At 41.0% G+C, this 27,187-nt stretch overlaps 1 protein-coding gene across 6 annotated transcripts in view; it reads right to left on the reverse strand.

The window, feature by feature from the left end:
- CYFIP1 (cytoplasmic FMR1 interacting protein 1) overlaps positions 1-27,187 on the reverse strand; it is an 84,234-nt gene that overhangs the window by 48,482 nt on the left and 8,565 nt on the right. For 5 of the 6 annotated variants that reach the window (XM_019832009.3, XM_019832007.2, XM_019832010.2 and 2 more), the window contains exons 9-19: positions 25,339-25,430; positions 22,104-22,221; positions 17,234-17,356; positions 16,052-16,177; positions 8,864-9,030; positions 7,682-7,829; positions 6,294-6,447; positions 4,683-4,839; positions 3,426-3,522; positions 1,220-1,296; positions 1,013-1,121 (exon numbers count right to left, since the gene is read on the reverse strand). In XM_019832009.3, the coding sequence (XP_019687568.1) occupies positions 1,013-1,121; positions 1,220-1,296; positions 3,426-3,522; positions 4,683-4,839; positions 6,294-6,447; positions 7,682-7,829; positions 8,864-9,030; positions 16,052-16,177; positions 17,234-17,356; positions 22,104-22,221; positions 25,339-25,430 (1,368 nt within the window). Of the gene's footprint in view, positions 1-1,012; positions 1,122-1,219; positions 1,297-3,425; positions 3,523-4,682; positions 4,840-6,293; positions 6,448-6,719; positions 6,868-7,681; positions 7,830-8,863; positions 9,031-16,051; positions 16,178-17,233; positions 17,357-22,103; positions 22,222-25,338; positions 25,431-27,187 lie in introns of all 6 variants that reach the window. The other variant, XM_019832008.2, reaches the window with a different exon arrangement.

Raw genomic sequence — 27,187 nt, forward strand, 5'->3', positions numbered from 1 at the left:
ATGGAGAAAGGAAAAAAGAATGAACAATAAAAAACAAATGTATATATGCATATGTATATATGTATATGTATATCTATATACTTACACACCTATACAGATATTAAATATATCTGTTCCACAATCCAATTCCAAAAGATAAAACAAATAATACACAAAATGTAAACATTTTAGATCAAATTATATATATAGGTGTCATGATCAAATACTCTACTTTCCTAGAGCTAAAATTCCTTCAGGTCAAAACCATAAAGGACTTTTGTAGCATCCTTTGCTGAATTTATACTTAACATCATGGAGAGAAACTCTAAGTTTCACCACACACCTTGAAAATCTGGGTCTGTCAGTTAGGACCCCTCACAATGGTGTTCAGGACCAACCCCCACTACAGAGCAGTCTGCACATGCCTAACTTTCACAGTATTACAAGAATGAATAAGAGAAAATTATTCCCTCTCTACATCAGAATCCTAAAAACATATGTGTTTCTCAATATCATTTCAATAACATAAACATATAGATACAATCCTGGTAGAAAATGTCTCAAAATGTGAATGGTAATTATCTGTAGAATTATATGCATTTTTCCCTACAGTTTTCTGTATATTACTCATTTTTCTGACATATTGTTTTTAAGGAAACAAAAGTAAACACTGTATTTTTTATTCTTTGTGCTGGCCAAGAGAGAGCTCCTCTGTAACACTCAGCTGACAAGTGTTTCTCACCTTCATTCCTTCCAAGTTCTGAATTTTGGGCTCTTAGAGAGGACCCAAGCCCTCTGGGGCCATGCCTTTCCCCAGAGGTAGAACAGGACAGGGTGCAGAGTGCTACAAATCTTCCTCTGTATTTCAGGGTATCCAAAAGAAACTGTCTTTAAAATCTCAACACTTTACAAGGATGTCTCCACAGTAACACAACATACTGACATCTATTAATACCCAGTCAGCTCAAAGAAAACCACACTATTTCCAGTGCTGGCTCCATGCCTCACCATGCCCAGGAGAGGTCTGGCTCACCTGCACATGCCTCTGCTTAAGCAGTGTCTCATAGCGGTTAGATGGCGGGAGATGGATCGTTGCCCCTTGATTCTTGCATTCTGATCGTAAACGTTTATCAAGAAGCAAACTAGTACAGAGGAAGAGAAGACATTTCTCATATGCTGTGAATTTTAATGGAAATGTCAAGTAACCCAAGATTTCATGTCCAAATCATAAACCACATACCTTCCTGCCATAACCTTATAATATGCAAATATCTGGTCTGCCAGTTTATAAACAAACTGGTCAAAGCATAGATTCACCTGAAGAAAAAGAAAGCATATATTAGATTTTTATTCCCTAAAGATCAAATAACCCAACTTCAAAAAAAAAAAATCTTTTGATCCAGCAAATTCCACTTTTGGGTATTTATCCAAAAAAACTAAAAACACGAACTTGAAAAGATATCTGCACTCCCATGATCACTGAAGCATTATTTACAATAACCAAGACATGGAAGCAACCTAAGTGTCCATTGATGGATGAACATATAAAGAAATTTTGGTATACACACACACACACACACACACACACACACACACACATATACACACACACACACACGTGTGTGTATGTGTATATATCCATATATATTTATCCATATATATACATATATATATGTATATATATAAAATGGAATACTATTCAGCCATAAAAAAAGAAATCCTACCATTTGCAACTATATGGATGGACCCTAAGGGCATTATGTTAACTGAAGTAAGTCAAACAAAGAAAGACAAATACAGTACAATCTCATGTGTGAAATCTTAAAAAAAAAAAAAAAAAAGAGGGGGGAGGGGTGCCTTGGCGGCTCAGTCGGTTGAGCTGACTCTTGATTTTAGCTCAGGTCAAAATCTCACGGTTCATGGGATCAAGCCCCACACTGGGCTCTGTACTGACAGTACAAAGCCTGCTTGGGATTCTCTCTCTCCCTCTCTCTCTCTCTCTGCCCCTCCCCCACTAGCACTCACACCCTCTTGCAAAAATAAATAAACTTAAAAAAAAAAGAATGCACAGAAAACAGACTGGTGGTTTCCAGAGGCAGGGGTAAGGGTAGGCAAAATGGGTGAAAGTGGTCAAAAGGTACAAACTTTCAGTTATAAAATAAGTTCTGGGAATATAAAATTAAAAGAAAATCTTTTGTTAAGGCAAACAAAGGCAATTATTAGCAAAGAGAGACAAAAAACAACCTCAAATTTTTTTTAAGATTATTTGTTTTGAGAGAGCAAGCATGAGCAAGTGGGGAAGGGGCAGACAGAGAGGGGAGGGAGAGAATCCCAAACAGGCTCTGTGCTGACGCAGGGCTCAATTCCACAAACCATGAATGAGATCATGACCTGAGCCGAAACCAAGGGTCTGACGCTCAATTGACTGAGCCACCCAGGCACCCCAAGAAATAAACTCATTGTCTAACACCAGCAGATTAAATATATTATGGTGTGGCCAGGAGTGACCACTACAGCCACTGGAATTATGTCAGAACCTTTCTTACTGATGGAGAAAAAAGCTTCATGTCTCTTAAAGGCAAAGGAGTATGAAAAAGTCTCTCTTTATCAAGTGTTCCCAGTGGTTTAATTGTATTTGGGTTCTGCTCTGCCACCAGGCTGTGTGTCCCAGGAACTACTGTGTGTGGTGGCATCCTCTGGAGCATGGCTGGCTGCTCTAAGCAGTGAGGTTGGTGAAGACACATAGGATGGATAAACCCTATGACTCCACCCCTAAAACTGTATTCTCCCTTGCAAATAGGGTTAGTCTCCCCACCCCACATGGTGCTCACAGGACACCATGTGCTCAAAGGGGAAACACTACAGGACCTGCAGGTGTCTGCCCTTAAGAAGCGTTTTCTAGTTTTTGCGAGGAGGCAGAGAAGGAAATCCAGATGCACGATGTAATTTGTTGAGCTTTAAACTGTCTTATATCTTAAACTAGAAAATTTTTAAATTTTCTCCTTAGATTTATCTCCTTAGCTACATGTAGAAAAATTTAATAATTCCACTTATAGGAATTTGTACTCAAAAAATAATTGAACACAGTTAAAAAATTAGGTGCAAGGAAGTTCATCAAAGCATTACTTACAATATGCAAAACTAAGAAACTAAAATGAAAGAAATAAAATAGGGGTTGGTTCAGTACATCTACTATGTAGATGCACCTGCTTTAAACTGTGTTTTTAACAGAAGACAGGTGAGGAAACAGGTGCTTATGACATGCTGTCAATCATCACATGTGTAGATGCAGAGAGAAAAGTACAGATAGGAAGGTTTACTACAAAATGTTTATTTCAAAGTTCATTCTATTGTTTAAACCTCCTGTACTATTAAAGAAAATCTGCTTCCTGTAACACTCAGAGAAAAAGGAAATTAAAGTTTGTTAAAGGTGCCTGGGCCCTCACCTCTGCTTCAATTTCGTCGTAGAGAAACTGCTTGTTGAACCTGGTGAGGGCATAGTGTGCGCTGTCATTGTACAGGTCCAGGGAGTAGAGGACGTACCTGCAGAGGGGGCAAGTGGTCAGCCCAGCCTTCCACAAAGGGCTTTTCGGCTCTCACATCCCATACTCCAAGTGAAATTTAACATTCATTGCCAACCTCTCACATGAGGAAAAACAGTTCTTACTTCAAACACCAAACTAGGTTTTTGTCCAGGATCCTAATGGACTAATAAGCCAGACAATCCCACAGATGGGACACACTTATGGAGGTCATGCCCAGGGCCCGTTGGGTCCACAAGGGCCTCCTGTAGCTGCATCTTCTCATTTATGTTTAAAGTTTCTCACCACAGAATACAGTATTTTTTATAACCACAAAAACAAGTTATTTTCTTATTTCTAAGAATGAACTGTCTGACTTAACAAGAAAAACATAAAGGTCCTGGGTCCTACAGCTGACCATGACCATGACCAGCATAGCTTTTGAAAGCCCCTTTCCCTCTGCCCCGTGTCTGGACAGAAGGCAGCAGCCAGAGGTCTCCAGTAATAAGGATCCTCTGAGGGTACAAGGCCCCTCCCACCTCACAGCAGGGAGGCTGTGTGAGCAGTGGGGTCAAGTTCAACTACAAAGATGCGACAAAGAGGCATGCCAAGGCCTCTGCATTAGATTTCCAGTGTTGTAGAACAGAGGATATGGCCACTCCAGAGAAAGTGGAAGGCCATCCTCCTGACCACCACATAAGAACTGATGTGCATAGGCAAAGACAAAGACATTTGCTCTGTGTGTCGAAGAACCTGCTGGGTCAGTTCCCAAGAATACCTTCATGGACCTCATATTTTCAAAATCTCTGATCCCCTCCGTTGGCCCTGAGTCCTGACCACAAAACAAAGCTGTTCAATTAATACTTTCTCTCCCAAATTCATCTGGCTCAGAGGCTGTGCCACACGAAAGGCCAGGCCACATCTCCTTTTGCTGATCTTAGCTGAGTCCCCAGGGCCTTACTTGGACACAGTGGGACTTAGTGACTTCCGCTATGTTCCAGTTGGAGTCTAAAGCCAAGAAACCCATTACTTGTATTAATCTCTGAAGTCTTACCCCAAGTATGACAACTTCAAATAAAGTGCTGAAAACAGTCCAGCCTCTTCCTCCCTCTCCCAGCTCCCAAATGCCACCACGGACCCTGGTTACCACAAATAACTAAAACAGGTCAACAGGGCACTCACTCCATCATGGATGCCTCCTTGGTCTCTAGGATGTGGTCCGTCAGGATCCAGGGCATGGACATCTCAATGGGGAACTGGATCCTCCTGCCCATTGTTAGCTCCAGGAAGAACTCTCGGAACCACAACTGTGAAAGGTCACAGCACTGCTGCAGCGTTTCTTGAAGGATTCAAACGACATCACGTTAATCTTCTGCAAGCAGAAAAGACTCAGCAGGACAATCTCAGGTGGGAGGGGGGCATGTGTGAGATGCTGACTCTTTCAATCTCAGCCGTGAGCCATGCGGGAGCAGATATGAGCAGGGAGGGGTCACACGGCACCTCACACTAGGGATGAGACAACCACAAAGTGGCTGCAAGCAAAGCCACCCTAGACATTGCACATTCCTGCTCACAAAAAGAGAAGATTCAGCATCTGGCCCCTGCTGGTCTGGTATACCACCACCTGCCAATGGGACCTTGTCAACCCTGTGAGCTTCTTTGAGGGACTGGGAAGGGGGAAAATGGCCTTTTTAAAAGGAGAAATAGGGGCACCTGGGTGGCTCAGTTGGTTAAGTATCTGACTTTGTCTCAGGTCATCTCACGGTTTGTGAGTTTGAGCCCTACGTTGGGCTCTGTGTTGACAGCTCAGAGCCTGGAGCCTGCTTCGGATTCTGTGTCTCCATCTCTCTCTGCCCCTCCCCCACTCACACTGTCTCTCTCACTCTCTCAAAAATAAGTAAACCTTAAGTAAGTAAATAAATAATAAAAGGATAAATAAAAACCGTGTTACTTTATTTTAGGATAAAGATGCAGCATTACATGCATATTCAATACAAATCTATCTAATGCAAAACAGAAATTTTTTTTTAAAACAATGTTTCCAGGTGCCTAGGTGGCTTAGTTAGGCATCCGACTTCTTGGTTTTGGCTCAGGTCATGATCTCGCAGTTCATGAGTTTGGGCCCTGCATCGGGCTCTGCACTGACAGTGCAGAGCATGCTTGGGATTCTTTCTTTCTCCCTCTCTCTCTGCCCCTCCCCACTCCTCTCTCTCTCTCTCTCTCTCAAAATAAATAAATAAACTTTAAAAAAAGTTTCCATCATTTGACGAGTGAAAAACAAAAGCCTTACTGTTTACTCCAAACCCACTATACTCCCAGCCAAGATAGAGGCTTCCTGCTCTGAGGAAGCTGCTGCAGCACTGGAGTAAACACAGACTCCACATTGACAAAGGGTAGCCACCCAATGCCCTGGTCAAGGTGATTTGCCACCTTCCACACATCAGTGCTCATGGAGGTTGTTTCTCATATTCATCACTATCTTGTTCTCGAGCCAGGTGACAGATGACATTTGTCTGTGTTTCTAACCTTGTATGGGTTACAAAGGCTTTGCATTCAGGTCACAGAGCCAGCTGCAGGCCCACGGCCCTCATCTTTCTAAGGGCCACGCCACATGGAAGGAGCCCTGCCAGCCGTGCATTTAAAGCAACAGGCAAGGAAATACCACGAAGGTTACAACATGGATCATCGTCTGGGTGTGTGAGGGACCACAGCAGGGATGGTCAGCAGAAGCATTCTAGACAGTGTTAGTGTTAGAACATGCTGGGCCAGACGCTGGTCAGCAGTAGCTCTTACCACTGAAATTAATCAAGTGAGTGTAGAAGAATGACTCTCGATGAAATTTTTCTATGTCCAATATGGTGGGCCCCTCAAGGCTACTTCTCAAGGTTTTCTTGGAACCACTTTTGTCTGCAATGAGGGACTCTAGCATGGTTCTCACCATGTAAAGCTGCATTATCCAAGGAAACATTTGTGGGGGAGAAAATATACATGGCACATTAGTTATACCAAACTCAGATAAACCACAAGAGAAAGATTACTGTGCTATGCCCTGACCAGAGCCAGGCTGCAACAGTAAGCCTACCACTATGCCAGCTCCTCAAAGTGGGTCTGGGCGCCCATCTAAGTAGCCAAGTTGGTGCTGCCTGTGAGAAAGAACTTGTAACGGAGCAATTCACCTCCGTGCCATAATGTCAACAAGAAAAACAAATGATGTCTTACCACCAAAGGTTAAAAGAGGCGGATAGGTGTAGGACTGCCTCAGAAACGCGTTTACCACATGCAAGAGTCTTTCCATGCCCAAAGACTTGAGCTGCCTCAGCAGCTCGGCAGAGCTCAAGGACTCCGCCATGGTGCGCACCAGGTAGAGCTAGACATGGACAGATGGGGGGAGAGGTGGGAGAGAGCCGTTAGTCACAGGACACACACATCATAGGGTGGGGAGACACACATGGGAATGGAGGGTGGGAAGGGTGCATGCACACTGGACAGAATCAGGACAAGCGTCTTCCTTGGGTGGGCCAAATGCTTTCCTCCCAGATATTTGAGAGGTTTCATTTATAGCCAACAATGTGTTTTGCTGGTAGTTCTCTGAAAGACTGGCAAGAAGGGATTATAAAAGCCCTCAACAGAAGAATGATGAGTTAAGAAGTACTACATCCCAAAATGGGAAGAGAAAAGCAGAAGGACATACTAAATCAGATATGAGAGTCAGAATAAGGCTGCTTTTGGGGAGCAGGGGGCTGAGCATGGCAGGAGAGAGAAGAGCAGTGGTGGCTTAAGACCAGGGATACAAAAAAGGTATATTCTTAAATTTCTAAAAGTTTTATCTTCAGAAACAATCATTTTTAGGCCCAATGTAAAAATTATAACCATACATTTAAACACCTATCAGGAAACACAGCATAAATACGGACACATAGACTTTCACCCACATTTTTGTGATAGGAGTTGATGCAGTCAAATTAAGTTCTGCATGCAAATGATCAAATCTGAGAATCACAAGAATGCTCCAGATTCACTTGGGCAGGGAACCAAGGAGCAGAAAAGGCACAGGCAATACTTGATCATCTTGAGCAGAAGTGGTGATGTCATTTTACTCCCGGTCTTGCTTACCAACCCTCAGCTTTGGGTTAGCCCACTCAGGGGAACAGATAGAGCAGGGGAGCAGGGAGGATGAAAACCTGCGTGCTGGAGGGTCCCACGGCACGCCGGGGTACTTTGATGTCGAAGCCACTCTTGGGGTCCTTCTCGCCCCGCAGGGCTGGGTCATTGAAGGGCTCGTGCCCCGTCTCCCAGTCACACACGGTCTTCCTGATGGCCTGCAGAACACTAAACAGCCCCATCAAGTCATCAGTGAGGCATGGAGCACTTATAGCTTCAGGACTTTTACAATCACTGCATCTCCTCACCTAACACAGCTGGAAAACCAATTTTCACACCTGATTTCCTTTGGGGACAGTGTGGGATATGATAATGGACCAGTTCAAAGTGAAATTATCTTTGGATAGACTGTTTTCTCTGAGACATTAGTAGCCCCAGAAGATCTGACTTAGCTGCAGTTTGCATCAATTAGCCTGGAAGTGGTGTTTTATTTCCTGAACACTGTCATGCAAAGGGCAACAAGAGGACAGACCACAAACATCCACCTAGGGAGCTGAAACTCGACCTCCCTTGGCTGATTCCCTGATTTCTAAAGGAACATGTCACCGACACAACTGTGGGGACTGGGTCTATGTCTCGGACACATTTGAAACATGCTCCCATCCCACCATGTGGAGACCCCCCCATAGGCACCACACTTGGCAGATGTACCTATCCTATCTCGTGGTGAAAATTCTAGTTAAAACCCAAGTTACTCTTAGACTATACATTTCCCATGTGGTTAGCTTCCTACTACAGCAAGCATGAGCAAAATGGGAAGACTCACAGTATAAAATTTTATTAATGCTAAAAATCATACCAAGCCAGGTGATAAACACATCAATTATAAAGCAAGAAAATGAAATCAATACACTTGTGAGCCCTTGTAAGCTTCATTTTACATAAATGTCTTTGAAAGACAACTTTAAAAGGCTAAATATTAAGAGAAAACTAGCTCAGGATCGCTACAAGATGTCTGCAATATCTATGTATTTTTTGGCCAATTTGTAGGACAGGCCAAAAAGAACAGAAGCAAAAATACTTAAAGACAACACATTTTGAGATGAAAAATCTTAGAGGACATTTACCAGAAGGGATTTTGAAGGTTGAATATAAATGCATTGAGCATATTTATGAAAATGTAACTATACAGTTGTTTAAACTAAACTAATTCTACAGTTTTGGACTCCAAGCTCACAGGGAGGTATTACACTGAGGCTGACCTCTGGATGACATTCTTCTTCTTCTTGATGGCCTGCCTGAGTGGTTCCCGGAGGGTAACCTGGGAGAAGTCCTGCAGCGCAGCATAGACGGTGTGCCGGATGGCGTGGTTGAACACACTCTCCATCCTGCCCATTAGCACCTGCAGGCCTTTGATCATGGCAATCACCTGCAGGGGGACACATGAGTTTCAGTATGGTGGAGGAGAACAGGCGATGGCTCCTTCTCAGGTGATGCCAAGTTGCACCTGGAAGCTGCCTCCCTCTCATGCATAGTACCTTTCCCTGGCCTCCTATGTTTCTGCTCTGAAGCTGCTACCCTGTAACTCTTCTCAGGAGCTCTGGCTCAGTAGCTGTCCCTATGCCTGGGTCTGACTCCATTAGACCATGAGTGCCTTGAGGGCAGGGATGGATCTGCTTCGCTTGACATGGAGCTAACAGAGAATTTGGTGACTGACTCAAAGCACTCCCAAATGCATAAAGGCACATGCCCTGTGAAGGACTTTAAAGGAAAAAGAACAAAAAAGATTCAGGAAAGCAAATATGTTATTAGCTGGAAAAGAAAAAAGAAGTTATAAGAGTTTATAGCCCAAATTCCACTTGTTAAACAGTAACAGCATGCTAAATTAATATGCATAAAAAGGCCTGGAAGAAACTACACTAAAATGCTTAAAGTTCATCTCTGTGGCAGCATCATATACTGCGCTTACTACATACTTTAGTGTTCTATTTGTTTGCTTTAGGGATCTATTTGATGGTTCTGTGTTGCTTTTCTAATGGTGGGGGGGATTTCTGCCCAAAAAAGGCAAATGCCCCAATTCAAATTAAAACTGATTTCAAGGGGTGCCTGGGTGGCTCAGTTGGTTGAGCATCAGACTGGCTCAGGTTATCATCTTCTGCATAGGGCTCTGTGCTGATGGCTCAGAGACTGGAGACTGCTTCGGATTCTGTGCGTCTTTCTCTCTCTGCCCCTCCCCTGCTCGCACTCTATCTCTCTCTGTCTCTCAAAAAATAAATAAAATATTAAAAAAAATTTTTTTAACTGAAATAAAATTCAAACCACTTTGAATGAAAATGAAAACACTACATATTAAAAATTTATGGTATGTGGGAAAAGTATGCTAAAAAGTAAAATTTTGAGGGGCGCCTGGGTGGCGCAGTCGGTTAAGCGTCCGACTTCAGCTCAGGTCACGATCTTGCCGTCCGAGAGTTCGAGCCCCGCGTCGGGCTCTGGGCTGATGGCTCAGAGCCTGGAGCCTGTTTCCGATTCTGTGTCTCCCTCTCTCTCTGCCCCTCGCCCGTTCATGCTCTGTCTCTCTCTGTCCCAAAAATAAATAAACGTTGAAAAAAAAAATTAAAAAAAAAAAAGTAAAATTTTGAGCTTTAGAGGCATACATTAGAAAACAAAAATGTGTGAAAATAATAATAATCTAATATTCATCATAAATCTACAAAAAGAATAGCAAAATAACCCCCCCCCCCCAGAACTAGAGGTAAATAAAAGTAAAAATTAACAAAACAGAAAACAAGCATATCACAGAAGGTGATCAATGAAGATAAAGCTGTTTAAAAAAATAAGTAAACAAATAATAGAATTGACAAATGTCCAGCCAAGACTAATCAAGAAAAATAGACAAGCCACAATTACCAGCATTAAGAAAGAAAAGGGGATGATTACTGATGGGGGAAACAAAGGCAAGAAGGAAATGGCAAATAAAATTAAAATTCCTTATAACCTGCAGCCATTGACAAATATAGAGTAAAATGTTTCTCTAAGAACTCCCTACAGTCTTAATGTTCATGCTTTGCTAAAGGGAAAAAACAACCTTAGCTTGACAAGAGCTAGGCCTCCAGGATCTTATGAGTCTTCTTTAGCACAAGAAAATCCTACTGGAAACTTCCTCTAGACTTTACATCCCCCCAACTCCCAAGTATGTAACTATTCTATCCTCAGGGTCCGGGACAGCTCTTCCTGCCCATGGGTCCTGTCCCGTGCTTTAATAAAATTACCTTTTTTACATCAAGGATGATGCAAGAATTCTTTCTTGGCCATCAGCTCCGAACTCTACCATCACCCCAAAACACCTTATCAACTGTCACACAGTTTATAGGTATTAAGAGATTATGTGACTATATGACTATATCAACATAAGATAAACATACACGTCAATGGAATAGAAACAGAAATTCAGAAATTTACACATTTCTATCAATTTGCAGTCAACTGATTTTCAATAAGAGTGTGGAAACAATTCAACAGGGAAATATTCCATTTTCAACAGTAGTGGGATAATTAGATATCCACATGCAAAACACTCCTACGCAGGAAAGGATAAACTCTGAGGACTGAGATAATCAAACCCTGCATATTCCCAAGAAAGCCCTGTTTTTAGGACTGGCCCTTCCTTGGCCAACTCCTAGGAACTGAGCTCTGAGCCTCCGAATATTCTGAAAAGAGTGTTTGTGGCTACCTAAGGCTCTGGGCCACTGCAGTACCAGTGTGACTAGATAGTTTATACCAACAATGTAATTTATGGTAAACACCTATTTTTGCACTGGAGTCTGGAGTCTGAGCAGCTGCATGCCTACACTACTGACCTACATTATTGACATTATTAACCCCCTTTATTGAGGTTTTTTATTAAACCTGGACACTAAGATCTTGGGTAAGGTTCCCTAGCTGGCAACATTTTTCTCATGCTGCCATTCATCTTTGCCGGGAAAATAAAGTACATCCTGCACAACTGCACTAGTAGGGGATACCTAGAAGTTTGCATCTGGTTTCTCCTAGACTATGCCCAGGTGCCTTTTGCTGATTTAAATCTGTGTTGTTTTGATGAGGGATGCTCCCAAGACCCCATTAAGAAAGTCAAAGACAACCAAAGAACGGAAGAAAATGCAAATCATGTCTGATAAGGAACTCTTTAAAATATATAAAAAACTCAATAAGAAGATAAAAATCTAATTAAAAAATGGACAAAGGATCTGAATAGACATTTCTCCAAAGAAGATTTATAAATTGCCAACAAGCACATGAAAATATGCTCAGCATCATTAGTTGTTAGGAAAATGCAAATCAAAATCATAATGATAATGAGATATACTTCTCATCCAGTAGGGTGGCCAGAACCAAAAAGACAGACAATTAACAAGGATTCTAAGAAGTATCTAACAAGGATTCTATCTAACAAGGATCTTAGAATCTAACAAGGATTCTAAGAAAGTAGAACCCTCATACACTATTTATAGGAGTATACAATAGTGGTGCCACTTGGGAAAACCATCTGGTAGTTTCTCAAAATGTTAAACACAGAGTTACCATATGACCCATCAATTCTACTCCTAGGTGTATCAAAAGGAATGAAAACATGAGTCCATACAAAAGCTAGTCCAGAAAAGCTAATAGCATTAATCGCAATAGTGAAAAATTAGAAACAACCAAAATATCCATCAGCTAATAAATAAATAAAATGTGATACATCCATATAATGGGATATTATTCAGCAATGAAAAGAATGAAATACTGATACATGTGTGAACCTTAAACACATTATGTTAAGTGACAGAAGTCAATCATAGTCAGCCACATATTGTATGATTTCATTTATATGAACTGTTCAGAATGAGCAAATCTACAGAGTTCACAAAGCAGACTGGCTGCCTAGGGCAAAAGGGAGGGGAGAATTGGGTGACTGCTAATGGGTACAAAGTTTCTTTCTGACATAACAGAAATGTTCTAAATTTGATTGTGATTGCACAACTCTGTGAATATCTAAAAAAAAGCACTGAATGTTTATACTTCAAAACAGATGAATTGCATATGATGTAAAAAAAAAAGGTGTTAACAAAATAAGAGGAGAATTTATTATGAAAAACTTTACGACAAATAGAAAATTTTAGGGGCAACTAGGTAGCTCAGTCAGTTGAGCGCCAACTTCGGCTCAGGTCATGATCTCACAGTTCAGGAGTTCGAGACCCATGTCGGGCTCCATGTTGACAGATCAGAGCCTGGAGCCTGCTTCGGTTTCTGTGACTCCCCCTCTCTCTGCCCTCCCCTGCTAGTATCCTGTCCCCCGCCCCCTCTCAAAAATGAATAAATGTTAAAAATAACTTTAAAAAATATTTACAAAAAAATTAGAAAAATTTAAAAGATTCTTTGAAAACTCCCTGAAAATACGACTTACCATCCCTGAAAATACAACTTTCCAAAACTGATATAAAAAGAAATAGAAAATGTGCATGGTAAAGAAACTGATCACCAAAAACCATCACATAAATGCTAGCAAACATTTAAGGAAGAATATGAACCTTACACAAATGACTACAGACAATACAGAAAGAAGGGAGCCCTCAATGAATTGTTTTATGAAGCCAGCATCCAGAAAACTAGAATGGATGGTTATAAAGAAGTAATGTTACCCATTCCACAGGTGTGGGCTGAGCACAGACTTCCTTCCCTAAAGTACACCATAAAAAGGGGAGAACAGGGGTAAGGGGAAGGTGTAGGTAACTTCATAATAGAGAAACCTGATAATACTTCCTTGGCCAGGTGATCAAGGTCAACACCAACAGTGATGAGTTTGTTGACCACATGTACCTTTGATGTGATATGACTGAAATGGTGCTTTACCTCTGTGATCCTCTTTCCTCAAACCTATAACCCCAGGTTAATCAGATAATACCAATGGAGAAACATTCTACAAAATACCTGACCGGTCATTCAAAACAAAGGCAGTCTGAAAAACAACCCAGAGGAGCCTAAGGAGATATGACAACTGAATGTAATGTGGGATCTTAGACCAGAATTAAGACATTATGGAAAGACTAAGGAAATCTGAATAAAATATGGACTTTAGTTAATAATCATGTATCAATATGGGTTTATTAATTATAACAATACTAATATAAAATGTGAAAAATGGGTGTGGGGTATACAGGAACTTACTGTATAATCTTTGCAATTTTTCTGTAACTGAAAATATTTTAAAATAAAAGGTTTATTTTATTTTTTAAAATTTTTTTTTCAACGTTTTTTATTTATTTTTGGGACAGAGAGAGACAGAGCATGAACGGGGGAGGGGCAGAGAGAGAGGGAGACACAGAATCGGAAGCAGGCCCCAGGCTCTGAGCCATCAGCCCAGAGCCCGACGCGGGGCTCGAACTCACGGACCGCAAGATCGTGACCTGGCTGAAGTCGGACGCTTAACCGACTGCGCCACCCAGGCGCCCCTAAAAGGTTTATTTTAAAAGGGATAGTAAAAGACAGTTTCACTCTCATCAAGTTTGATATAAAAATCCTAAGCCAAATATTAGCAAACTGTATCTAACAATATATAAAGAGGATAATCTATTATGACTGAGTTGAGTTTATACCAGGAATGCAAGGCTACATTAAACCTGGTCAAAACAAAACAAAAAAACAAAAAGACAAACCAACCAGTGGGGGGGGGGGGGGGAGGACCCTCACAATCAATATAAATTAACCACATTAACACATTAATGGAATGAAAGAGAAAAGTCACAGGAGTACCTCAGTGGATGCCAAGTGTTTAATAGAAGTAATATCAACTCATAATAAAATCTCTTAGCAAATAAGGAATTGAGCACAAGTTCCTTAAACTGATGATTGTTGGCATTAAGAAACATGTAGCAAACACATTATACAGTGAAATGTTGAAAGCTTTCCCTTTGAGATGAGGAATGAGACAAAGCCTAGTGCCTCCTATTTAACAAGTAGGGATCCTACCCAGTGTGATTTAAAAAACAAATAAAAATGGAAAATTGGGATAAATAAAACTGTCATCATTTTCAGATGATTATATAGGTAGAAAATCTAATGGATAATTTATTACAATTAATAAATGAGTTTAGACAAGTTAGTAGATATAAAGAAAAATACAAAAAATAATTTACATGTTAAATAGCAGTGACAAACATTTAGAAAAAATTTAAAATATACCATCTCATATCAAACACCTAGAAATAAGTGCTCGCTTCGGCAGCACATATACAAACACCTAGAAATAAAGCTAACAAAAGATGTGGAAGAGTTTTACAGATTATAAAAGAGAATCTAAATAAATGGAGGGATATATATCATGTTTATAAAAGACTCAATATTCTAAATTTATCAATTCTCCCTAAAATGATCTATAGGTTTATTCATATACCCATAAAAAATTCCAACAGGTTTCACTGTGAGATATGAAAAAATGATTCTAAAATTTGTATGAAAATACAAAGGGCAAGAATAACCAAGGAACTCTTGAAGACAGAAAAGCTTGCTTTACCTGACACAGAATCAACTTACAGTAATTAAGAAGGAGGTGGTGTTAGAACAAGGATAGACCAATTAAAACAATGGATTAGAAAAGTGACCAGAATCACACCCATATCACACTCATATCGCTTGACTGACAACAAAGGTGGCAAGATGGAGCAATGGGGGCAGAAGTGTTTTAAAAACTAACCTTGGGTGTGGGGGGAGGAGAGGGATGCCTGGCTGGCTCAGTTAGAAGAGGATGTATGTGACTCTTGATCTCGGGGTTGTGAGTTTGAGCCCCACGTTGCGTGTAGAGATTACTTAAATAAATAAACTTAAAAATAAACTAACTTGGGGTGAACTTCAGATCTAAATGTGAAAGTCAGAATAATAAAACATCCAGAAGGCAGTAGAGGAGAATATCTTATGACCTTAGGGTATGCAAAGTTTTCTTAAACAAGACAAAAAACAGTCCAATTACAAAAGAAAAGAAACTCAATGGCACTGAAATTAAGAACTTCTGTTCATCAAAAGGCTCATGAAGACACTGCAGAGCTGAGGGAACACAGCCAACATATGTGAGAGCAAAGAACTTGGTGACAACAGCTGGAAACACAGGGGGTCCTCTCAGACCACCAGGGTCCACATTTTGTTCCTCTTCTGCCCCCTCCCCCAAGATGTGTCCTACTCCCAGATACTTGTGAACAAACCCCTGATCTTCACAGGGAGCTATCAATACAGAAACCAGAAACTCACATCCTATTTTATTGTTCTGCTGACAACTACAACAGATACAAAGGGCTGTCCTATACAGAAGCAACAACATGAAACTATTCATTGAATTTTACTCAAGATTTTGCCTCTGCTTTGAATGGGAAGACAGACAGTCTGAGGCCAGAGTCAAAGGAGGAAAAGAAAGCAAACCTCACCTCCACCAGGGCGAACTTCTCCTCACTAGTGTAGTTGTAGCGGGTGGCGCGCTCATACTCCTCAGCATTGTCTGGGCAGTCCTTGTTGGAGTACTTGTCCGTTGGGTGCACAAGTTTCCATGAATACTGGTGTGGTCAGAAAAGGGGGAGACATCCACACTGAACGTAAAATGCTTACCTTCTGGTCTGACTGGCATGGCCATCACCAAAGTAACCAAAGGTTAGTCTTTTAATATTAGCTGCATCTGAAAATCACACACATGCATGCATGCTCACACATACACTATGCACACATACACACACACACACACCAAGAGTTCATCTCCATAAAACTGCAAAACATTCTAGCCATGTGACTTCAGGTTTAAGAAATATATCAGGTAAAATGTCCAGGATATTTTGTGTTGAATATCTAAAACTAGCCATTTCATCACCACTTCTTTTTAAAATCAGCTCTTCAAATGATCATGTGCTGATCTGATTTAATAATTTTCATCTAATCAAAGTAAACAAGAGGAGGGAAAATCTTCCAAAACTTACAGGTATCCAAATCTTCATATCACATCAGAAACTATTTTAGTAATGCTAAACAAAAGAAACCAATGGCTGGAACTCCACAGAGAAAGCATTTAAAAAAAATGAGAATTAGGGGCACCTGGGTGGCTCAGTCAATTAAGCATCTGACTCTTGATTGCTTAGGTCATGATCTCACAGTTCGTGAGACTGAGCCCTGCATTGGGCTCCACACTGGGCATGGAACCTGCTTGGGATCCTCTTTCTCTCTCTCTTTATCTCTCTCACTCTCTCCCCCTCTCTCTGCCCCTCCCTTCCCTCTCTAAATAAATAAATAAATAAATAAATAAATAATAAATTGCATGAGAATTAAAAATCATAATGGTACAAATTCTATCTAAATGTTTTAAAAGATAAGACTTTTTCATAAACAGACAAAACATATTCTGAGCCATCTTAGAAACATTTAGATTGATATACATTTTTATTTCTAGGGTTAGAAATAAAAAGCCAATTCATTCTCGAACAAAGACTAAAGTTAATGCAGAAAAAATATCATTTAGTTAATTTCTTGATGGCCTTGGGAAGAAAAGCACTTGTAACCAACCAGGGGTAGATGTTCTTTCAGGTCTCTGCATTTCCAAATAGAAGCAAGCATAGAGTGCCTACCACTTCCATCACGTGAGCACTCCACTGAGACAGCAGCTGCAGGCCCTGAAGCGCCAGGTCAAAGAGTTTCCGGTACTCGGTATCTGTTTTCTGAGTCTCCTGGCGGCCCGACCCTGTGACAACCTAGAGCAGCACAGGAACATCAAGAAGTTGCCCTACATCTAGAAAAGTCACTTATGCATTTACCCCATGACCTATCAGACCCACTGGGAATCTACATTAAAGGTGCATTTGCAAAACTACAAAATGATGTAGGCATATGAGCCTTTACCATGACAAAAGGCTGGCAACAGTAGAGCCCTGATAATGGACATTCTGCAGCTCTCAAAGAAGAGAATGTCTCTGCAGACTGTGCTGGAGGGATCTCTAGGACATGGTGTTAAGAGAACCATGTGCATAGTTATGCTTCTACTTAGCTAATAAAGGAAAACATGCACATCGTGTGTATTTGCTTATATAAAAAATGAAAACCTAAATTTATTTTTTCTACTTTTTTAAAAGAGTTAAAAAAATTTTTTTTAATGTTTTACTTTTGAAAGAGAGAGAGAGAGAGAGAGAGAAAGAGAGAGAGAGAGACAGATTGTGAGCAGGGGAGGGGCAGACAGAGAGGAAGGCACAGAATCTGAAGCAGGCTCCAGGCTGTCAGCACAGAGCCTGGAACAGGGCTCAAACCCACGGACTGTGAGATCATGACCTGAGCCGAAGTCTAATGCTTAACTGACTGAGCCACCCAGGTGCCTCTGAAAACTCGTATTTAACAGTGGCTACCTAGGGGCGCCTGGGTGGTTCAGTCGGTTAAGCGTCGGACTTCAGCTCAGGTCCTGATCTGTCAGTTTGTAAATTCGAACCCCGCATTGGGCTCTGTGCTGACAGCTCAAAGCCTGGAGCCTGCTTCTGACTCTGTGTCTCATTCTCTCTGCCCCTCCCCCACTTGTGCTCTCTGTCTCTCAAAAATAAATAAATGTAGAAAAAAAATTTAAGAATGGCTACCTAAAAGACAGGAAAGTGCAGGGTGGAGAGGAATATACCTCCTTTTGTACCTCTGACTTTGGAACCACATAAATATTTTATATAATTATGATATAAAATTAAATTAGGGGAAAAAAGCAATCCTTAAAACTCAAAAGCAAAATGAAACAATGAATTAAAGTGTGTACTTGAATTGGGTGCATGACTGCACAGAGGAACTAGGTAGTGCAGGTATCTGACAATGAGCTTTTTTATTATAGTGTAAGTGCCTGGCATTAAGCTTTTGATTGCTGAGGCATCTATTTCAAAAACATCCATCTAGAATAAACACAGTACCAGCTACATAAGTAGATAAAGAGCCAGGTAGCCCAATCTATGAAGTTCCCCTTCTAGAAAGCTCTTGGTGACCTACATAAATCATCACTTGAGTGACCCACTTTACTGCCCTCATTCCTGCTCTTATGTTTGAAATTTGCCAATAAAGAGTAAACCAATGAAATCCTAGGTACCCTACACCCTGGTCTCTTAATAAAGACAGAGCTCGAGGTCCACACTCCGTTGTCATTTCACTTTGTGGCCCCAGGCATGCCATGTACCTTCCAGAACTCTGAGTACATATGCCTTTTTCCCCCAAAGTTCCCTGATGGTTGTTGCTGAGGTACATCTTGCAGTTGTAGTAAGAACCACAGGGCCTGTGCAGCCACAGTATTGGCTCTGCTCGGGGACATGTCTATGGAGACTGCCAAAGATAGGTGAGTCCCTCAGGTATCACTATCAGGAGGTTGAGACCAACAAAAACCACTTCAAGTGACTTTGAAAAACAATGAGAAAGAAGAAAGAAAGAAAGAAAGAAAGAAAGAAAGAAAGAAAGAAAGAAAGAAAGAAAGAAAGAAAGAAAGAAAGAAAGAAAGAAAAAAAGTAAAACAATGATTTGTTCTCTAACCCTAGAGGGAGAAAATCTAAGGACAAAATTAACTACAAAAGAAATCTTAAAATACTTTTTAGTAATTATATTGTCATTATACTATATTATAACATCACATATGACAATATACAATTATACTGTTTCTAGTAATTATATTGTTATTAGCAGTGCTGGTATTGCTATTTTAAGACTGGTAAGTGTATACTAAGATAAGACATCAAGTCAAAAAATGCTGTAGTCAAATTAAGAACCAGGATTTTCAGCATGAAAGGGAAAAAAAAAAAGAATCTGAAGTAGATTTACTTCAAAAGAGTATTCAAAAAAGTTTATTACCTTAGATGATGCTAGAGAATCAGTTATTTGAAAATGTGATATGCATAGTAAAGGAATCCAGCTCTGACCTGTCTCTCCTGAAGGAATCATACATGCAGAGCGAGAAGGAGTGAATAGAGTAGAGTACCATCAGGTTGCAGCCCTAATGAATTCATACATTTGGCAGTGAACAGTGGTTATCTACAACCCAGGTGAGACAGCCAGCACTCTAGCAGACTGCAGCGCAGCAAATTATGGGCCAGGTGGCCAGATGAAAGAGGAGTCTAATCAGGCTCCTGAATCTAAGAACCAACGCAGTGGAAGCACAGGGGACATGATGATGAAGGAGCAAAAGGCAAGCTGAAGGCAAAGCACAAGCTCACACCCCAGTGGGATACGTGAGACATTCTTCAGGTACTCCTAGCTGCCCAAGAACAAAGGAAGGGAAAAACAAAGGGTTAACTGATAGAGATCACAGTCATGTAGGACGAGTCTCCGTGAGTTTGCAACTGTCTCAATGATTTATAAGAAAAAAGGTAATCTCCAGAAACCTACAGACTGTTTCCTGGAGGCTTAACATTACCCTGCCCTCCAAAGGATAGAAAATCTTATGTAGGAGGATCAGCGTAGCTCAGTCAGTTAAACGTCCAACTCCTGATTTCATTTCTGATCATGATTTCGTGGTTCATGAGATCAAGACCTGCGCCAGGCTCTACTCTGACAGCATAGAGCCTGCTTGGGATTCTTTTTCTCTCTCTGCCCCTCCCCTGCTTGCATGTGCACACAACCTCTCTCTCTCTCTCTCTCTCTCTCTCTCTCTCTCTCTCTCTCTCTCTGCACCTACCCTGCTCACACACACACATACGTGTGCAATCTCTCAAAATAAATAAACTTAAAAAAAACCCAGTCACTCCTCACAACCCTAGTGCAGCTCTTGCTGCCCATGGTTCCTGTCCCTGGGCTTTAATAAAACCACTTTTATGCACCAAAGACATTTCAAAAATTCTTTCCTGGCTGTTGGCTCTGAACCCCAACACTTCAAACCATATCAATGGCAAATGACACCACAGGGAGTAAGAGACACACCAACCAACTATGGTGCACAAAACTTATTTGGATACTGAGGCAAACAAACTTGGAAAAATAAACCATTTGTGAGTCGATAGAAGACACTAAACAACGATTTTAATATTAAGGAATACTTGATTTTTTTTAAGGTATGATAATGGTACTATAGCCATGTTTAAAAAGAGCCCTTATCTCTGTAAGACACATGGAAACCCAAAGGAGAGGGTGGTTGGAACCTCTGATCTATATACAGAGCAGAAGCACACGGGTATGGAGTTGCTTTGGGGGTAATAAATGTTCGAATATGGACTATCATGGTAGTTACACAATTCAGTGAATAAACTAAAAACTTTTGAATTGTACAATCTAAATGGGTGAATTGTATGGTATGTGGATTAAATATCCATAAATCTGTTTAAAAATAAACTGTGCAGGGGCACCTCGGTGGCACTCGGTAAGTGTCCAACTCTTGATCTCGGTTCAGGTCATGATCTCACAGTTCGTGGGTTCGAGCCCTGCATTGGGCTCTGTGCTGATGGTGTGAAGCCTGCTTGGATTCTGTCTCTCCATCTCTCTGCTCCTCCTTCGCTTGTGCTCTCTCTCTCTCTCTCTCTCACTCTCAAAATAAATAAATAAATTTTATTTAAAAAAAAACAACTGTGCAGCATTCAAAGACAGATCTCTTTTTTCTTATTCAAACCGTTACTGTAATTATAAAGGTATGACAGCAGAAACCAGAGGAAAAATAGACAGGAACCATACATGCTATCAAATGCACCTATTTTTAGGGTAGAAATCAACTCTATATGTTGTCTGAGAGCTTTCCAAGAGTTTGGTTTACAATTCTATCAGCACAGCCTTCTTGAACACCCACCCCATCTCTATCCTGTGGGTTGTGCTGGTGGCTGGGAAGGAGTGAGATACTACCTTCTCTCTGGGGAGTTGGCCACCAGGGGTCTGCTTGGAATAAGCATGTGCTCTGAGCCATTTGGACTATCTTCTAGTCATTCTGGTTACATGATGGCTAGTGTTTGCTGGGTGAGAAACAGGGGAGCTCATTGCCCTGCAGTAGGTGGGGTCAACACAGAGTTACTCCCTCCAAATGTTAATGGTCCTCCTGAGAACCCTGAAGTACCACAGTCTCAAAAACCAGACCGGTGTATGTGGTCTCAAGTCCCCAAAGGGGACTCATAGGGTCTCATAGTCCCTCAAAGACTATGTGTAACACCCATACCACTGACTACTGCTTGTCCCTGACCTCGCTGCCCTGCCTGCTCAGATGTGAAAAATGACATTCCCACTGCTCCTCTGGACTCAGACCTCTCCACTCCTATCCACCCCACATACAGGCAGGGCTGGCCTGGAGGTATGCTTGGCAGATGGGAAAAATGTGACCAGCCCAAATAAGGACACAGAAAACCCAGCTGCAAAGCTGGAAGGAATTAAAAAGACCTATAGGTGAGACAGTGCTTCCTTCTACCCCCAACTCCAGGCCCTCCTCTGGGTGCACAGGACATGTCCTCCTATCCAGCCAGAGGCTCCTGCACAGCTGTGGCCTTAGGTACCAGCACAGGCAGGCATGGAAGATCCACTTACCTCACTATTGCTGTAGCGCGCCAACTCTGAGATAAAGCGCATGTGGTCCTCCCGGATCTGGATCATCTGCTCACAGATATTATACTGCGGGCTGCTGCTGGATGATGTGCATGTCCATCTGGCAGTGAAGGGAAAATGTGTATTACCTGAAAGGGTACCTGCATAAGACTTATACATCATAATGCTGGGTGGTCAGGGACATATGCACAGCAGGCACACAGGATGGCCTACTGGTCCTGCATGCTACCAAGGAGAAAGAGGCTCGGAGAGAATATGAATTCTCAGCAAAGAAGTAGCCAGCCAGCCCCATCTCCCTGTGTTAGGGTCACTGTCCTATCTTCCGATACCTGTGTTTTGGAAAAGGAATCATAATTTCTCTTTAATCAGCCAACTACTTTCAAAAAGCTGAGAGGTGTTGCTGGATTTAGGATACTGCATCACCGTGCAAGGACCCTTGACACATACTGCAGATTTGGTGGGAACTAAGAATTCTTTATTACTCACATGTGAAAACATAAGCTATAGTAGAAAACAAGTCAGCCAAAGACTCCGAAACAAAAGTTATCCTTATAGGGAGTTGAAAACTGACATTACTTGGAAGTTAGACAGTTGACTTATGTGCACAATACACCATTTTAGCAGCAGTCAATTTAATGGGAAAGAAGTTTATTAAGAATTAAAAGTTGTTGGAGCTCTTAGGCAGAAAGTATGGGCCCTAGGGCTCTGACCTCTGCTCCCTCACACTCAGCACAGACACTCTCACCATGTTTTTAACAAACTGGTCCTCTTTGCTTGAAGGGAAGGAATTCAGATTACCACTTTTCAAAATAATGGGGACACTGTCTCAAGCAGCAGTCCTTTCTTACTTTCTGATTCCACTATAAGATGATGCAATGATTATGTTGGCATCATCCAAGGTGGCTCCCTGAGTCTGCAATGAGTACATGAGGCCCAGGCCCTAGACCAGGCTCCACCCTCAATAAACCTGCCTCCCCTGCAGGCCCCAAAAAGCATGTCCACCTAAAGCAAGGCCCTAGAGCCCAGAACCTGACTGCTGACATCACACACTCTGGCCACCCTTTCTGAACCCAGATGTCGGTGCAGGGCTAGTGGGTTGGGCTCTCAAAGCTCACCGCTACTTGCTCAGGCACCTCCCAAGGTGGCTGTTAAATGCCCACTAACACCAATTATATGCTATTGACTTACAATAGATCATATTAAAAAAATAGAAATAAGGGGCGCCTGGGTGGCTCAGTCGGTTAAGCGTCCGACTTCAGCTCAGGTCACGATCTTGCAGTCTGTGAGTTTGAGCCCTGCGTCGGGCTCTGGGCTGATGGCTCGGAGCCTGGAGTCTGCTTCCAATTCTGTGTCTCCCTGTCTCTCTGCCCCTCCCCCATTCATGCTCTGTCTCTCTCTGTCTCAAAAATAAATAAAAACATTAAAAAAAAATTTAAAAAAAAATAGAAATAAGCATGCAAAACTCATTGTTTCCTGATTGTCTTACTGGTTTTACCATTACCTCTCATCTAGAGCTCATCTGTGTCTGTTAGGGTAGAAGCACTGTGTAATGGCATGCTACTAGAGCTGAAACAAGTTGTTAGCCTCAAGTCAGTCATGGTGGGAGTATTTACACCATGTAAATCAGCACATGCTCCAGATCAGAGCTTGAATTAGTGCTGAAGCAGAAAGAGGTTTCAGTTTAATGAACGTAACTTAGAGAAGAATGAGAAGTCACCTAACTGGATGGTATATCAAATTTAATGGTAAATTTTATTAGGAAATAAGCTAGCACAGACCTCAACGAACTACAGCACAGACCAAACACAACCTGTGTTTATACGGCCCTAGAGCCATACAAAATGGTACTCACATTTCTATTATTTAAAAAAAGCAACAATAACAGAAAAGAAGAATATATGCCAGATACCACATGTGCCTGCAAAGCCTTAAAGTGTTTATAATTCAGCCTTTACAAAAAAAGATTGCCAACCTCTGAATAAGCAGATTGAGATGTAATTGATTTTTCAAAATCATGGCTATTTGCAATTGTAGGTTGGCTATGGATACACCTGTTTGGCAAGAGTCAACAAAGCATCCTGTGAAGACTCAACCAGCTATGTGGAATCTACAAAAAAAAAAAAAAAGTATGGTGTGTTTTTTTTCTCATCTGTAATTGTGAGCTACAGACCCTTTCTTTATGCCAGGGGCTGGCCAACTCTCTCTGTACAAGGTCAGAAAGTAAATACTTCAGAATTTGTGGGCTACACTGTCACACAGCCATTGTCTTCTTTAAAAAAAAACAAAAACAAAAACCAGCCCTTTAAAAATGTAAAGGCCAGAGTGGCTCAGTCAGTTAAGCTTCAAACTTCTGCTCAGGTCATGATCTCGGGTCGTGAGTTCAAGCCTTGTCCACAAGCCCTGTCCCTGTCAAGCTCTCTGCTATCAGCGCAGTGCCCATCAGATCCTGTCTCCCTCTCCCTCTCTCAAAAATAAATAAACATTAAAAAAAAAAAAAATGTAAAAGCCATTCACAGCAACAGAGATCTTACAAAAATAGCCCTGGGCTGGATTTGGCTCTTCAGTGATAGTTTTATAAGCTCTGTAATATAAATGCAAACATCCCACTGCCCAGCAGGGCTAGTTGTTAAGCATTTACCAGTGTGCCGCTTGTTTACACTTGGACATTCTCCGTGAGTTCTATCCAAAAGAACTCTCTGTGATGATGGAAAAGTTCTACACTTGATCTTAACCAAAAGGCCGAGAAGCGATTGATGATGGAAAAGTTCTATAGCTGTGCTAACATAGTAGCCACTACTAACATTTGAAATACAGATGTTCGATGGGGGGTGGGAGGGAGGGGAGGGTGGGTGATGGGTATTGAGAAGGGCACCTGTTGGGATGAGCACTGGGTGTTGTATGGAAACCAATTTGACAATAAATTTCACATATTTAAAAAAAAAATGAAATACAGATGTTCTAACCAAGAAAATAAGCAAGAAAATAAATTTCTTGGTTAAATTTCTTGGTTAAATTTCTTGGTTAAATTTCTCTAACAAAGAAAATAAATTGCATGTTTTAATAAATTTAAAAGTAGGCAGTCACAAGTGACAGGGCCTACCAGATGGGTTTTTGGTTTTGGTTCCAGATGATTAAAACTGTCAAGATAAATAAGTGTTATAAAACCACAATGAGAACACTGCAGAATGTTCTACTGGACAACTCACTCTCCTCCTACCGAGATTTATTCTCCTCATAGTGGGCACTGGTCTTGACGTATCTTGCCAGTTCTATTTGCATGTCCCCAAACAGTGGAACAACCTGGAGCTGCTATATTCAAAGAACAAAAAAAATAAGGTCATTATGTATGTTTACTCACCAAATACAATCAATGAATAATGGTAGTAATTACTATGGGCTGAATACTATCTCTGCACAAAATACAATTTAAGAACCAATATTCATAAAACCAATTCAAATATTACAATTAACCTACCTTGTTGCTAGATCCATGCTCATAAAAAAATATCAATTTGCATTTCTATTAGTAACAAACAGAAAATTAAAATCTAAAGGGAAACGACTTGCAATAGCATCAAAAAAACTAAAATATATATGAATAAATCTAACAAAATATGTTCAAGACCTCTAAACAAAAACACTACTAAAAATTCTAGAGAAAGTTTAAAGTTCTAAGTAACTGGAGAAATATATCAAGTTAACGTTTTGGAAGACTTGGTACTTTTCACTCCCTAAACTGATCTATAAATTCAATGGAATCCCAAACAATATTCCAAGAAGAGGGCGCCTGGGTGGCTCAGTCAGTTGAGCACCAGACTTTGGCTCAGGTCATGATCTCGTGGTCCGTGAGTTCAAGCTCTGCTTTGGGCTCCATGCTGACAGCTCAGAGCCTGGAGCCTGCTTGAAATTCTGTGTCTCCCTCTCTCTCTCTACCTTTCCCGTACCCATGCTCTCTCAAAAATAAATAAACATCAAAACAAAACAATATTCCAAGAAGAAAAATGGTTTATGGATAGTGCATATATGTGTTTGTGTATATGGAAATCAACAAGCCAATTCTAAAATTTATTTTGAAAGGTAAAGGGACAATATCCAAGATAATCTTGAAGAACGTAACTTAAAGTCTTCTTGATAAGCAGATCTGTTCTACGGAAAACTATAGCAACTAAGACAGTGTTGCCCTGGAGCATGGAGAGCAGTTGAGGAGGACAGGAAACCTAAGACAGTATCACATATATATAGACACCTGCTTTATGACCTAGGCAACAATGCACAGCAATGGGGGAAAAGATGGCCTTTACAATAAATGGACGGAATCAACTGGATACCCATAAGGGGAAAAAAGAAAATCAAAAAATGTCAACACCCTTCTTCACACCATACACAGAGGCCAGATCCAGGAGGATTATAGATCTAGATGGAAAAAGAAATAGTGCTATTTCTAGAAAGTAACAAGAAGAAAATTCTTATAAGCCCACTCTATATAAAGATTTCTTTTTTTTTTAATGTTTGTTTATTTAAAGAGACAGAGAGTGAGAAAGCAAGTGGCGGGGGGGAGAGAGAGAGGAACAGAGAGAGGGAGAGAGAGGGAGTCCGAAGCAGGCTCCACACTGTCAGTGCAGAACTTGACATGGGGCCCGATCCCATGAGCTGTGAGACTATGACCTGAGCCAAAACCAAGAGTCAGACGCTTAATCAACTGACACACCCAGGCACCCCTACAAAGATTTCTTAAAGTAGATATTAAAGATTGATACATTAGATTACATTAAAATTAAAAACTGCTGTCCACCAAATGACACCTTTAAGAAAGGGAAAAGGAGAGCCAGAAGCACAGAATGCATGTATTTTATAACACATGTATTCAACAAAGAACATGTACCCAGAATATATAAAGAACTATAAATCAAGGGGGGTGGGGGAGCGGGGTAGGGAGCAAGAAACTTGAAGTGACACTTCACAAGAGAACACACAAAAGATGAAGAGCGTGAAGTTATCAGAGAAATATGAACTAAACCACAAGGAAATGTCAGCCAAAAATATCACAATGATGTACACCCTTTAGG

This window comes from Felis catus, chromosome B3 (assembly GCF_018350175.1).
Source record: "Felis catus isolate Fca126 chromosome B3, F.catus_Fca126_mat1.0, whole genome shotgun sequence".
In the NCBI taxonomy this organism is placed as follows: Eukaryota; Metazoa; Chordata; class Mammalia; order Carnivora; family Felidae; genus Felis; species Felis catus.